The 15,455-nt window shown below is 38.0% G+C and overlaps 1 protein-coding gene and 1 long non-coding RNA gene across 2 annotated transcripts; one reads left to right on the forward strand and one right to left on the reverse strand.

Annotated features, from left to right (window-relative positions):
* The first annotated feature begins 9,858 nt into the window (after positions 1 to 9,858).
* On the forward strand, positions 9,859 to 11,044 carry LOC117683060 (uncharacterized). The gene is made up of 2 exons (XR_010709209.1): positions 9,859 to 10,523; positions 10,956 to 11,044. It is a non-coding gene; the product is annotated as an uncharacterized lncRNA (long non-coding RNA).
* A 1,279-nt stretch (positions 11,045 to 12,323) lies between these two features.
* Positions 12,324 to 14,718, reverse strand: LOC109617223 (uncharacterized). The gene is made up of 3 exons (XM_066070990.1): positions 14,339 to 14,718; positions 13,880 to 14,040; positions 12,324 to 13,621 (listed from the first exon to the last, which is right to left on the reverse strand). Exons 1-3 carry the CDS (start codon positions 14,611 to 14,613, stop codon positions 12,453 to 12,455), a joined length of 1,605 nt encoding a protein of 534 aa, XP_065927062.1. The 5' UTR covers positions 14,614 to 14,718; the 3' UTR covers positions 12,324 to 12,452.
* Positions 14,719 to 15,455: the final 737 nt, after the last annotated feature.

The following is a 15,455-nucleotide window of genomic DNA, read 5'->3' on the forward strand; positions in this document are numbered from 1 at the left end:
AATTCATGATCCCCGGGGGTAGGGTGGGGCCACAATGGAGGGTCGAAGTTTAACAAAGGAATATATAGAGTAAATCTTTAAAAATCTTCTTCTTAGAAACTAATCAGCCAGGAAAGCTGAAACTTTCGCGAAAGTATCCTCTGGTAGTGTAGATTCAAAGTTGTGAAAATCGTGACCCCCGGGGGTAGGGTGGGGCCACAATTGGGGGTCGAAGTTGTACATAGGAATATATAGAGTAAATCTTTAAAAATCTTCATTTCATGAACCATAAGATCGGGAAAGCTGAAAGTTGTGTGAAAGCATCCTCAGGTACTGTAGATTCAATGTCGTGAAAATCATAACCCCCGGGAGTAGGATGGGGCCACAATGGGGTCGAAGTTTTACATAGGAATAAAGAGTAAATCTTTAAAAATCTTCTTCTCAGAAACTAATCAGCCAGGAAAGCTGAAACTTGTGTGGAAGCAACTTCAGGTAGTGTAGATTCAAAGTTGTGAAAATCGTGACCCCCCAGGGGGTAGGGTGGGGCCACAATAGGGGTCGAAGTTTTACATAGGAATATTAAGAGTAATTTTTTAACCAATTTTAACCAAACTTGGCACAAAGCATCCTTAGCCTAAGGGGATTCAAAGTTGTGAAAATTAAAGACCACGCCCTTTTGCAAAGGGAGATAATTAGGAATTTATGAAAATTTTCGAGAAATTTTCAAAAATCTTGTTCTCATGAACCATAAGATCAGGACAGCTGAAACTTGTGTGGATGCATCCACAGGTAGTGTAGATTCAAAGTTGTGAAAATCATGTTCCCCGGGGGTAGGGTGGGGCCACAAATATGGGTCAAAGTTTTACATAGGAATATATAAAGTAAATCTTTAAAAATCTTCTTCTCAAAAATTAATCAGCCAGGAAAGCTGAAACTTGTTTGGAAGCAACTTCACGTAGTTTAGATTCAAAGTTGTGAAAATTGTGATCCCCGGGGGTAGGGTGAGGCCACAATGGGGTCGAAGTTTTACATAGGAATATACAGAGTAAATCCTTAAAAATCTTTTCAGAAACTAATCAGCCAGGAAAGCTTAAACTTGTGTGGATGCATCCTCAGGTAGTGTAGATTCAAAGTTGTGAAAATCATGACCCCCGGGGGTAGGGTGGGGCCATAATTGGGATCGAAGTTTTACACAGGAATATACAGAGTAAATCTTTAAAAATCTTCTTCTCAAAAACTAAACAGCAAGGAATGGTGAAACTTGTTTGGAAGCAACTTCAGGTAGTGTAGATTCAAAGTTGGGAAAATCGTGACCCCCTGGGGGTAGGGTGGGGCCACAATGGGGTCAAAGTTTTACATAGGAATATACAGAGTAAATCCTTAAAAATCTTCTTCTCAGAAACTAATCAGCCAGGAAATCTGAAACTTGTGTGGATGCATCCTCAGGTAGTGTAGATTCAAAGTTGTGAAAATCATGACGCCCGGGGGTAGGGTGGGGCCACAAATGGGGGTAGAAGTTTTACATAGGAAAATATCAAGTAAATCTTTAAAAATCTTCTTCTCAAAACCTAATCAGCCAGGAAAGCTGAAACTTGTTTGGAAGCCACTTTAGGTAGTGTAGATTCAAAGTTGTGAAAATCGTGACCCCATGGGGGTAGGGTGGGGCCACAATGGGGTCGAAATTTTACATAGGAATATACAGAGTAAATCCTTAAAAATCTTCTTCTCAGAAACTAATCAGCCAGGAAAGCTGAAACTTGCGTAAAAGCATCCTCAGGTAGTGTAGATTCAAAATTGTGAAATTCATGATCCCCGGGGGTAGGGTGGGTCCACAATGGAGGGTCGAAGTTTAACAAAGGAATATATAGAGTAAATCTTTAAAAATCTTCTTCTTAGAAACTAATCAGCCAGGAAAGCTGAAACTTTTGTGAAAGTATCCTCTGGTAGTGTAGATTCAAAGTTGTGAAAATCGTGACCCGCGGGGGTAGGGTGGGGCCACAATTGGGGGTCGAAGTTTTACATAGGAATATATAGAGTAAATCTTTAAAAATCTTATTTTCATGAACCATAAGATCGGGAAAGCTGAAAATTGTGTGAAAGCATCCTCAGGTACTGTAGATTCAATGTCGTGAAAATCATAACCCCCGGGAGTAGGATGGGGCCACAATGGGGTCGAAGTTTTACATAGGAATATTAAGAGTAATTTTTTAACCAATTTTAACCAAACTTGGCACAAAGCATCCTTAGCCTAAGTGGATTCAAAGTTGTGAAAATTAAAGACCACGCCCTTTTGCAAAGGGAGATAATTAGGAATTTATGAAAATTTTCGAGAAATTTTCAAAAATCTTGTTCTCATGAACCATAAGATCAGGACAGCTGAAACTTGTGTGGATGCATCCACAGGTAGTGTAGATTCAAAGTTGTGAAAATCATGTTCCCCGGGGGTAGGGTGGGGCCACAAATGGGGGTAGAAGTTTCACATAGGAAAATATAAAGTAAATCTTTAAAAATCTTCTTCTCAAAACCTAATCAGCCAGGAAAGCTGAAACTTGTTTGGAAGCCACTTTAGGTAGTGTAGATTCAAAGTTGTGAAAATCGTGACCCCATGGGGGTAGGGTGGGGCCACAATGGGGTCGAATTTGTACATAGGAATATACAGAGTAAATCCTTAAAAATCTTCTTCTCAGAAACTAATCAGCCAGGAAAGCTGAAACTTGCGTAAAAACATCCTCAGGTAGTGTAGATTCAAAATTGTGAAATTCATGATCCCCGGGGGTAGGGTGGGTCCACAATGGAGGGTCGAAGTTTAACAAAGGAATATATAGAGTAAATCTTTAAAAATCTTCTTCTTAGAAACTAATCAGCCAGGAAAGCTGAAACTTTTGTGAAAGTATCCTCTGGTAGTGTAGATTCAAAGTTGTGAAAATCGTGACCCGCGGGGGTAGGGTGGGGCCACAATTGGGGGTCGAAGTTTTACATAGGAATATATAGAGTAAATCTTTAAAAATCTTATTTTCATGAACCATAAGATCGGGAAAGCTGAAAATTGTGTGAAAGCATCCTCAGGTACTGTAGATTCAATGTCGTGAAAATCATAACCCCCGGGAGTAGGATGGGGCCACAATGGGGTCGAAGTTTTACATAGGAATAAAGAGTAAATCTTTAAAAATCTTCTTCTCAGAAACTAATCAGCCAGGAAAGCTGAAACTTGTGTGGAAGCAACTTCAGGTAGTGTAGATTCAAAGTTGTGAAAATCGTGACCCCCCAGGGGGTAGGGTGGGGCCACAATAGGGGTCGAAGTTTTACATAGGAATATTAAGAGTAATTTTTTAACCAATTTTAACCAAACTTGGCACAAAGCATCCTTAGCCTAAGGGGATTCAAAGTTGTGAAAATTAAAGACCACGCCCTTTTGCAAAGGGAGATAATTAGGAATTTATGAAAATTTTCGAGAAATTTTCAAAAATCTTGTTCTCATGAACCATAAGATCAGGACAGCTGAAACTTGTGTGGATGCATCCACAGGTAGTGTAGATTCAAAATTGTGAAAATCATGTTCCCCGGGGGTAGGGTGGGGCCACAAATATGGGTCAAAGTTTTACATAGGAATATATAAAGTAAATCTTTAAAAATCTTCTTCTCAAAAATTAATCAGCCAGGAAAGCTGAAACTTGTTTGGAAGCAACTTCACGTAGTTTAGATTCAAAGTTGTGAAAATTGTGATCCCCGGGGGTAGGGTGAGGCCACAATGGGGTCGAAGTTTTACATAGGAATATACAGAGTAAATCCTTAAAAATCTTTTCAGAAACTAATCAGCCAGGAAAGCTTAAACTTGTGTGGATGCATCCTCAGGTAGTGTAGATTCAAAGTTGTGAAAATCATGACCCCCGGGGGTAGGGTGGGGCCATAATTGGGATCGAAGTTTTACACAGGAATATACAGAGTAAATCTTTAAAAATCTTCTTCTCAAAAACTAAACAGCAAGGAATGGTGAAACTTGTTTGGAAGCAACTTCAGGTAGTGTAGATTCAAAGTTGGGAAAATCGTGACCCCCGGGGGGTAGGGTGGGGCCACAATGGGGTCAAAGTTTTACATAGGAATATACAGAGTAAATCCTTAAAAATCTTCTTCTCAGAAACTAATCAGCCAGGAAATCTGAAACTTGTGTGGATGCATCCTCAGGTAGTGTAGATTCAAAGTTGTGAAAATCATGACGCCCGGGGGTAGGGTGGGGCCACAAATGGGGGTAGAAGTTTTACATAGGAAAATATCAAGTAAATCTTTAAAAATCTTCTTCTCAAAACCTAATCAGCCAGGAAAGCTGAAACTTGTTTGGAAGCCACTTTAGGTAGTGTAGATTCAAAGTTGTGAAAATCGTGACCCCATGGGGGTAGGGTGGGGCCACAATGGGGTCGAAATTTTACATAGGAATATACAGAGTAAATCCTTAAAAATCTTCTTCTCAGAAACTAATCAGCCAGGAAAGCTGAAACTTGCGTAAAAGCATCCTCAGGTAGTGTAGATTCAAAATTGTGAAATTCATGATCCCCGGGGGTAGGGTGGGTCCACAATGGAGGGTCGAAGTTTAACAAAGGAATATATAGAGTAAATCTTTAAAAATCTTCTTCTTAGAAACTAATCAGCCAGGAAAGCTGAAACTTTTGTGAAAGTATCCTCTGGTAGTGTAGATTCAAAGTTGTGAAAATCGTGACCCGCGGGGGTAGGGTGGGGCCACAATTGGGGGTCGAAGTTTTACATAGGAATATATAGAGTAAATCTTTAAAAATCTTATTTTCATGAACCATAAGATCGGGAAAGCTGAAAATTGTGTGAAAGCATCCTCAGGTACTGTAGATTCAATGTCGTGAAAATCATAACCCCCGGGAGTAGGATGGGGCCACAATGGGGTCGAAGTTTTACATAGGAATAAAGAGTAAATCTTTAAAAATCTTCTTCTCAGAAACTAATCAGCCAGGAAAGCTGAAACTTGTGTGGAAGCAACTTCAGGTAGTGTAGATTCAAAGTTGTGAAAATCGTGACACCCCAGGGGGTAGGGTGGGGCCACAATAGGGGTCGAAGTTTCACATAGGAATATTAAGAGTAATTTTTTAACCAATTTTAACCAAACTTGGCACAAAGCATCCTTAGCCTAAGGGGATTCAAAGTTGTGAAAATTAAAGACCACGCCCTTTTTCAAAGGGAGATAATTAGGAATTTATGAAAATTTTCGAAAAATTTTCAAAAATCTTGTTCTCATGAACCATAAGATCAGGAAAGCTGAAAATTGTGTGGATGCATCCTCAGGTAGTGTAGATTCAAAGTTGTGAAAATCGTGACCCCCGGGGGTAGGGTGGGGCCACGATGGGGGGTCGAAGTTTTACATAGGAATATATAGAGTAAATCTTTAAAAATCTTCTTTTCATGAACCATAAGATCGGGAAAGCTGAAAATTGTGTGAAAGCATCGTCAGGTACTGTAGATTCAATGTCGTGAAAATCATAACCCCCGGGAGTAGGATGGGGCCACAATGGGGTCGAAGTTTTACATAGGAATAAAGAGTAAATCTTTAAAAATCTTCTCCTCAGAAACATATCAGCCAGGAAAGCTGAAACTTGTGTGGAAGCAACTTCAGGTAGTGTAGATTCAAAGTTGTGAAAATCGTGACCCCCCAGGGGGTAGGGTGGGGCCACAATAGGGGTCGAAGTTTTACATAGGAATATTAAGAGTAATTTTTTAACCAATTTTAACCAAACTTGGCACAATGCATCCTTAGCCTAAGGGGATTCAAAGTTGTGAAAAATAAAGACCACGCCCTTTTGAAAAGGGAGATAATTAGGAATTTATGAAAATTTTCGAAAAATTTTCAAAAATCTTGTTCTCATGAACCATAAGATCAGGAAAGCTGAAACTTTTGTGGATGCATCCTCAGGTAGTGTAGATTCAAAGTTGTGAAAATCATGACCCCCGGGGGTAGGGTGGGGCCACAAATGGGGGTCGAAGTTTTACATAGGAAAATATAAAGTAAATCTTTAAAAATCTTCTTCTCAAAAACTAATCAGCCAAGAAAGCTGAAACTTGTTTGGAAGCAACTTCAGGTAGTGTAGATTCAAAGTTGTGAAAATCGTGACCCCTGGGGGTAGGGTGGGGCCACAATGGGGTCGAAGTTTTACATAGGAATATACAGAGTAAATCCTTAAACATCTTCTTCTCAGAAACTAATCAGCCAGGAAATCTGAAACTTGTGTGGATGCATCCTCAGGTAGTGTAGATTCAAAGTTGTGAAAATCATGACCCCCGGGGGTAGGGTGGGGCCACAAATGGGGGTCGAAGTTTTACATAGGAATATATAAAGTAAATCTTTAAAAATCTTCTTCTCAAAAACCAATCAGCCAGGAAAGCTGAAACTTGTTTCGAAGCAACTTCAGGTAGTGTAGATTCAAAGTTGTGAAAATCGTGACCCCCAAGGGTAGGGTGAGGCCACAATGGGGTCGAAATTCTACATAGGAATATACAGAGTAAATCCTTTAAAATCTTCTTCTCAGAAACTAATCAACCAGGAAATCTGAAACTTGTGTGGATGAATCCTCAGGTAGTGTAGATTCAAAATTGTGAAATTCATGATCCCCGGGGGTAGGGTGGGGCCACAATGGTGGGGTCGAAGTTTAACAAAGGAATATATAGAGGAAATCTTTAAAAATCTTCTTCTCAAAAACTACACAGCCAGGAAAGCTGAAACTTGTGTGAAAGTATCCTCTGGTAGTGTAGACAAAGTTGTGAAAATCATGACCCCCGGGGGTAGGGTGGGGCCACAATTGGGGTCGAAGTTTTACATAGTAATAAATAGAGTAAATCTTTAACCAATTTTAACCAAACTTGGCACAAAGCATTCTTAGCCTAAGGGGATTCAAAGTTGTGAAAATTTAAGACCACGCCCTTTTGCAAAGGGAGATAATTAGGAATTTATGAAAATTTTCGAGAAATTTTTAAAAATCTTGTTCTCATGAACCATAAGATCAGGAAGATGAAACGTGTGTGGATGCATCCTCAGGTAGTGTAGATTCAAAATTGTGAAATTCATGATCCCCGGGGGGTAGGGTGGGGCCACAATGGTGGGGTCGAAGTTAAACAAAGGAATATATAGAGTAAATCTTTAAAAAAACTTCTTCTCAGAAACTACTCAGCCAGGAAAGCTGAAACTTGTGTGAAAGTATCCTCTTGGAGTGTAAATTCAAAGTTGTGAAAATCATGACCCCCGGAGGTAGGGTGGGGCCACAATTTGGAAGTTTTACATAGGAATACATATCGAGTAAATCTTCAAAAATCTTCTTCTGAAAAACTAATCAGCCAGGAAAGCTGAAACTTGTGTGGAAGCAACTTCAGGAAGTGTAGATTTAACGTTGTGAAAATCGTGACCCCCGGGGGTAGGGTGGGGCCACAATGGGGTCGAAGTTTTACATAGGAATATACAGAGTAAATCCTTAAAAATCTTCTTCTCAAAAACTAATCAGCCAGGAAATCTGATCTTGTGTGGATGCAGCCTCAGGTAGTGTAGATTCAAAGTTGTGAAAATCATGACTTATGGGGGTAGGGTGGGGCCACATATGGGGGTCGAAGTTTTACATAGGAAAATATAAAGTAAATCTTTAAAAATCTTCTTCTGAAAAACTAATCAGCCAGGAAAGCTGAATCTTGTTTGGAAGCAACTTCAGGTAGTGTAGATTCAAAGTTGTGAAAATCGTGACCCCCGGGGGTAGGGTGGGGCCACAATGGGGTCGAAGTTTTACATAGGAATATACAGAGTAAATCCTTAAAAATCTTCTTCTCAGAAACTAATCAGCCAGGAAATCTGAAACTTGTGTGGATGCATCCTCAGGTAGTGTAGATTCAAATTTGTGAAATTCATGACCCCCGGGGGTAGGGTGGGGCCACAAATGGGGGTAGAAGTTTTACATAGGAAAATATAAAGTAAATCTTTAAAATTCTTCTTCTCAAAAGCTAATCAGCCAGGAAAGCTGAGACTTGTTTGGAAGCAACTTCAGGTAGTGTAGATTCAAAGTTGTTAAAATCGTGACCCCCGGGGGTAGGGTTGGGCCACAATGGGGTCGAAGTTTTACATAGGAATATACAGAGTAAATCCTGAAACATCTTCTTCTCAGAAACTAATCAGCCAGGAAATCTGAAACTTGTGTGGATGCATCCTCAGGTAGTGTAGATTCAAAGTTGTGAAAATCATGACCCCCGGGGGTAGGGTGGGGCCACAAATGGGGGTGGAAGTTTTACATAGGAAAATATAAAGTAAATCTTTAAAAATCTTCTTCTGAAAAACTAATCAGCCAGGAAAGCTGAAACTTGTTTGGAAGCAACTTCGGGTAGTGAAGATTCAAAGTTGTGAAAATCGTGACCCCCGGGGGTAGGGTGGAGCCACAATGGGGTCGAATTTTTACATAGGAATATACAGAGTAAATCCTTAAAAATCTTCTTCTCAGAAACTCATCAGCCAGGAAATCTGAAACTTGTGTGGATGCATCCTCAGGTAGTGTAGATTCAAAAGTGTGAAATTCATGATCCCCGGGGATAAGGTGGGGCCACAATGGTGGGGTCGAAGTTTAACAAAGGAATATATAGAGTAAATCTTTAAAAATCTTCTTCTCAGAAACTACACAGCCAGGAAAGCTGAAACTTGTGTGAAAGTATCCTCTGGTAGTGTAGATTCAAAGTTATGAAGATCATGACCCCCGGGGGTAGGGTGGGGCCACAATTGGGGTCGAAGTTTTACATAGGAATATATAGAGTAAATCTTTAACCAATTTTAACCAAACTTGGCACAAAGCATCCTTAGCCTAAGGGGATTCAAAGTTGTGAAAATTAAAGACCACGCCCTTTTGCAAAGGGAGATAATAAGGAATTTATGAAAATTTTCGAGAAATTTTTAAAAATCTTGTTCTCATGAACCATAAGATCAGGAAGCTGAAACTTGTGCGGATGCATCCTCAGGTAGTGTAGATTCAAAGTTGTGAAAATCATGACCCCCGGGGGTAGGGTGGGGCCACAATTTGGGTCGAAGTTTTACATAGGAATACATATCAAGTAAATCTTTAAAAATCTTCTTCTCAAAAACTAATCAGCCAGGAAATCTGAAACCTGTGTGGAAGCAACTTCAGGTAGTGTAGATTTAACGTTGTGAAAATCGTGACCCCCGGGGGTAGGGTGGGGCCACAATGGGGTGGAAGTTTTACATAGGAATATACAGAGTAAATCCTTAAAAATCTTCTTCTCAGAAACTAATCAGCCAGGAAATCTGAAACTTGTGTGGATGCAGCCTCAGGTAGTGTAGATTCAAAGATGTGAAAATCATGACTTCTGGGGGTAGGGTGGGGCCACAAATGGGGGTCGAAGTTTTACATAGGAAAATATAAAGTAAATCTTTAAAAATCTTCTTCTCAAAAACTAATCCGCCAGGAAAGCTGAAACTTGTTTGGAAGCAACTTCAGGTAGTGTAGATTCAAAGTTGTTAAAATTGTGACCCCCAAGTGTAGGGTGGGGCCACAATGGGGTCGAAATTCTACATAGGAATATACAGAGTAAATCCTTTAAAATCTTCTTCTCAGAAACTAATCAACCAGGAAATCTGAAACTTGTGTGGATGCATCCTCAGGTAGTGTAGATTCAAAATTGTGAAATTCATGATCCCCGGGGGTAGGGTGGGGCCACAATGGTGGGGTCGAAGTTTAACAAAGGAATATATAGAGTAAATCTTTAAAAATCTTCTTCTCAGAAACTACACAGCCAGGAAAGCTGAAACTTGTGTGAAAGTATCCTCTGGTAGTGTAGACAAAGTTGTGTAAATCATGACCCCCGGGGGTAGGGTGGGGCCACAATACGCCGGTTTCGAGATAGGAACTCTCTTGTTTAGGAGGCGCAAATAACACGCGAGTTGAAGCGGAGGTGGGACACATCGTCAACGTAAACAATAGAAACGCGGCGAAAAAAGCAATGTCTTTAAACGTAGATTTAATGTTAAAACCGCAGCTTAAATTGTTTTTAATTGAACGAGGAATGACTGTCAGTGACTATAGCGTCCATCAACTTCGGGAATTGGCTAAGAAAGCGATAGATTTGAAATTACCGGTGTTAAAAGCTCCGGATGACACCAAAGAATTTCTGCGCCAGAGAAGTCGTATAATTATTGATGGAGAAATTGTTGAATTTCCGTTTATAACATCCCCAGAACTCAATAAATGGACTGATGATTTGATACACGTTCCCGTTTTCTGTCAAGCCGATTTATTTGTTTATTTATTATCAAAACCGAACGCCGGGTGGTCTCCTGCACGTCTACAAAATTACAAGTCTGAACGCGGTTATAGATTGTATCAGTCTAATCACATTCACTCTGTGAAGTGTCATGAGTTATCCCACAACTACATCTATGTAAAATCACTCTGTATTAGAGAAACCTCACAATCTGCTGATCCATACAGGACCTGGTGCCTGCTAAATCGTGTTGATGGTAGTTGTACATCTGCTGGCTGTGAATGCACTGGGTAACTTGTGTTCAATTTTATAATTATGAATAATTCTCCACATAATTATAATAACCACTGATACTACAGAAGAAAGTAAACTTTATGTTCAGAATCATGATAACAATTTATTATTGCCACAATTTTATGACTGCTTAATACACACACTACATACATGGTAGCGAGTAATTATTTAAATGCAAAATAATTAAAAATACCACTGAAGGCTACATACATACATTAGAGGTAATATTAAAATTTTTACAAAGTTATATGGCACCAGTTTTGAGCAGTCGGTAGATACACATGTAAAATTTACTGAGACATTTTTAAAACATGAATTCAAATGACAATTGAAAAGTCAGGAAAATGTACTGTAAGATAAAATATTTGCATCATTGAGATACATGTATATCAATTTTATAATAATTTAATTGTAATCTTTTTATTAAGAGATGATGGTGGATGTAAACATGTTGTGGCCCTATTGTTCAGTTTGTCACTGTGGTCAGAGAGGCATATTGATAGGAACACTGAAACATGTACTGACAGAAAATGCATTTGGGATGTACCTCGTAAAGAATCAAAACCCAAACTGCTGGATGAAATTGAACAGTCAACTGAGCAAACCCGTATTCTTCCATTTGAACATTGTTTTGACCCTACCATCGTTAATCAAAATAATCCTGATATTGATGAAATGCTTTTAGATTTAGTGAAAGGGTTTGACACTCAAATTATTGAAGTTCTTGACATGAACATTGATAATAATAATGATCAAAATGTACCGAAAACTCTTCCACAATGTATTGCAAATTTTGATCCAAATGGAAACATATCAATTTTTGACTACCTATTAACATGCTTTGATGAATCAGATTGTACTGAAATCAACAGGCTTACTGACCAACAATCTGAGTCCGTTTATTGGTATGAATACAGATGTGGCAGAATTACATCTTCTGTCATGCACAATGTTTGTAACTATAAAGGAAATGACCCAAACAACTATATTGTAAAGCAAATATTAAGTAATGACTGTACATCATTTTCAACACCTGCCACTATCTATGGTAAGGAAAGAGAAGTTTTGGCAAGAAATTTATATGAGAAAAAGTATGTCTCTGAACACAAAAGTGGTAAAGTAAAAACCACAGGTCTTATTGTTAATTCTAATGTACCATTCCTAGGTGCTTCACCTGATGGAATTTTGCAGTGTAAGTGTTGTGGAACAGGAGTACTCGAGATAAAATGTCCATACAAATTTAGAAATTACACTTTAGATCAGATTTTCAATGAAAATTATCATATTCAATGTGATGAGAATGGGTGTATGAAATTGAAAGAGAACTCTAATTGGTACACACAAATACAAACACAGATGGCTGTGGCAAATGTACAGTGGTGTGATTTTGTAGTGTATTTGGAAGGTGGTGTCAAAATTGGAAAACATTAAATTTACAGTGAAAGAATATTTTTTGATCCATTACTTTGGAATTCATTGTTAAAAAAATCAAAGATATTTTTTGAGAATTTTGTACAACCAAAATTGCAAAAAAAGTAATTAGTGTGTATTGTTATGTTAGGATTAATGTGTAAAGTCTCTTTCAGAGAGAAATTAGACCCATGTTGCAAATATTTTATGAACAATTATTAACTGGCAAAACACAATTATATCTGTATCATGATTGATAAAGTACTTTGATTAAGTACTTAAAAATGCTTATACTATGTTTTGATTATTTATCTAGTCGAAAAATATTTACTGCATGACTATATATATAGATATATATATATATATATATATATATATATATATATATGAATGTTCAACATTGCAGGAAAAATTGAAATCAAAGTGCACAAATATTGGTGCATGCTTTTCCAATTAACAAGTCATTATATAACTCTAAATAAACTGATTCTTGAAAAAGAACAACATTAGGACTTCTACTTTCTCACTAGAGTTGGCATTAAGTTACAAAGAAATGCTGAAACTTTAATCATTTGATTAATAACTGGTTTAAGTGACCATGGAATTAAATTTCCTATAAGCCTAAATAACTTAAGTCTCTGTATAGCCCTCTCTACGTGAATTCTAAGTTTGGCTATCTTGCGCGTCTGCTTTATTTCATTAACATTAAGGCGTTTCTTTTTCCCCCATGGACACTTTCTGGTAAAAGGAGGAATATTCAGGGTGGCTTTCTTATCAGTGAGCAGATCTCTTATTGTAAAACCTCGGTCAGCCATTATGTCATCACCCTCTTCCACAAAATTTAAAAACCCTGAATCTTCTGTAATAAATCTATCAGACACATTGCCACCATAAAGTTTTGAAACAAAAGTAAAATTCCCTGCTGGTGAAATAGCTAGCAAACATTTAGCTGTGTTTTTAGACTTATATGTACTATATGTAGCTGCTTGAGCAGTTGGAGACCTAGGTCGTTGTAAAAAAAATTCAGTACAATCTATAATTGCACGTGTATTAGGGTACTGCTTTCTAAAGGACAATGGCATATACTTTTTTACTTGTCTCCGAGATGGCCATCTCAAAAAGTTTCCAAATGTATTTGACATAAAAGTTATCCAAGTAATAAAAATCTGGGAAACCCTACTTTTAGATACACCAAACAGATCAGCAATACAAAACTCAAATAATCCTAAACGTAAGCGAACAAGTGAAAGAATAAATTCCTGATAAAAAGATAATTTTCTTGATGGACCAGGTTTTCCATGTCTGTTCCTCTGGTAATTTTTCTCCTGAGCACTGGGTGGACCTGACCAGTATTTTAATGCAGAACACTTGGCAGCTAAAATATTGAAAATACCCAATAGCATAGCAAGTGACGGTAACCCTGTGTACAACTTAACATTCTCATCATTTTTGGTAACAGTCTCAATAAAACATTCTCTTAAAAGAGTGGTCTTGTCATCAAGTTTTGCTTGAAGTTGGTGGATTTGATCAGACATTATGTTGATATCATTCATGGTCATGTCCGTTTGCACTGCTGTATCCTGGACGTTCACATCAGTAGAACCTGGTGATGTACCAGCAGCATAAACATGATCGAGGAAGGGAGGATTTGTTATACATTCCACTTTCTTCACATGCTTCACACCTGAAAATTTTTTATAATGAGATTAAATTAAAATAAAGTGATACAGCGGGTTATAATCAATGAATGGTCACACTATTTCTAATTCTTTAAAACTTGAAGCTTAAATTTAGAGTTGAATAAATAATTATATCAAAAATCAGATATAAAAATACGAAGTTTTTTCCTACTCATTTTTATTGCAATTTAAAAAATTAAACGACAGTTAAAATATGTATGATAACAGGCTAGAAAGCATGTTTTTGATTAATAAGTAATTACCCTCAGATCTATCATGACTGGTGTTGATTTCATATTCCTCAGCAACGTAGGGGATGTTGTCTTCTTCATAATGATGAAGAGGTATGTCACTATTGCTTTCTGTTGAAGTTTCTGCCTCATCACTGATATCATCTGGCATCTGGATAGAGTTGCTTGTTTTCCTGTTAAATCAATTTCATTTTAGAAAAGGGCTAGGTTTTTTAACAATCAAGAGTTAAATACATGTAATAGTGTTAAACATTTTTTCACATTAACAAGCAAAAAAATCCTTAACATTTGACGTGAAAATAGCTGAATTTATATTCATGACACTCATCACATTCTATAGATAATCAATGAGCTTGAAAGAAATCATAAACTTTTATAGATGAAAAGAAAGAACTGTCGTCTGCTCATTAAGTTTGCCAATATTCAACAGTCAATATTATATTATTATGAGGCATTCATTAACAAATATACCTAGTATAAGACGATTTTTTGAAATTGTTGTATGGAAATAATGTCGGAGTATTTGAGCCGGGCTCAAAATGGCAAGAACAAATTCTTGTATATTTGTTTGGCACCCAAGACTTCTCCCGTCTGATGAGCCTTATCCACTGGTTTCTTCTCCTTTGGTCCGACTTTTTAGGCAATGAATAAAAAGTTACATCTTTCATGTGTGGATGTTTATCCAAATCTTGAAGTTTTCTTGTCGAAGATGTGCATTCTGGCACGCAGCAATGATAGACCGGCATAGTTGTCAATATAAACAAATCTGTCCCACCTTCCGGTTTACTCCGAGACAAAATTTACCTCCGCGCGCGAAGAGCTACGTCAAGGGAGGCTATCTCGAAACAGACGTATTGGGGTCGAAGTTTTACATAGGAATACATATCGAGTAAATCTTTAAAAATCTTCTTCTCAAAAACTAATCGGCCAGGAAAGCTGAAACTTGTTTGGAAGCAACTTCAGGTAGTGTAGATTCAAAGTTGTGAAAATCGTGACCCCCGGGGGTAGGGTGGGGCCACAATGGGGTGAAAGTTTTACATAGGAATATACAGAGTAAATCCTTAAAAATCTTCTTCTCAGAAACTAATCAGCCAGGAAATCTGAAACTTGTGTGGATGCATCCTCAGGTAGTGTAGATACAAAGTTGTGAAAATCATGACCCCTGGGGGTAGGGTGGGGCCACAAATGGGGGTCGAAGTTTTACATAGGAAAATATAGAGTAAATCTTTAACAATCTTCTTCTCAAAAACTAATCAGCCAGGAAATCTGAAACTTGTGTGGAAGCAACTTCAGGTAGTGTAGATTTAACGTTGTGAAAATCGTGACCCCCGGGGGTAGGGTGGGGCCACAATGGGGTCGAAGTTTTACATAGGAATATACAGAGTAAATCCTTAAAAATCTTCTTCTCAGAAACTAATCAGCCAGGAAATCTGAAACTTGTGTGGATGCAGCCTCAGGTAGTGTAGATTCAAAGTTGTGAAAATCATGACTTCTGGGGGTAGGGTAGGGCCACATATGGGGGTCGAAGTTTTACATAGGAAAATATAAAGTAAATCTTTAAAAATCTTCTTCTGAAAAACTAATCAGC

Source organism: Magallana gigas, chromosome 1, assembly GCF_963853765.1.
Source record: "Magallana gigas chromosome 1, xbMagGiga1.1, whole genome shotgun sequence".
Lineage (NCBI taxonomy): Eukaryota > Metazoa > Mollusca > Bivalvia > Ostreida > Ostreidae > Magallana > Magallana gigas.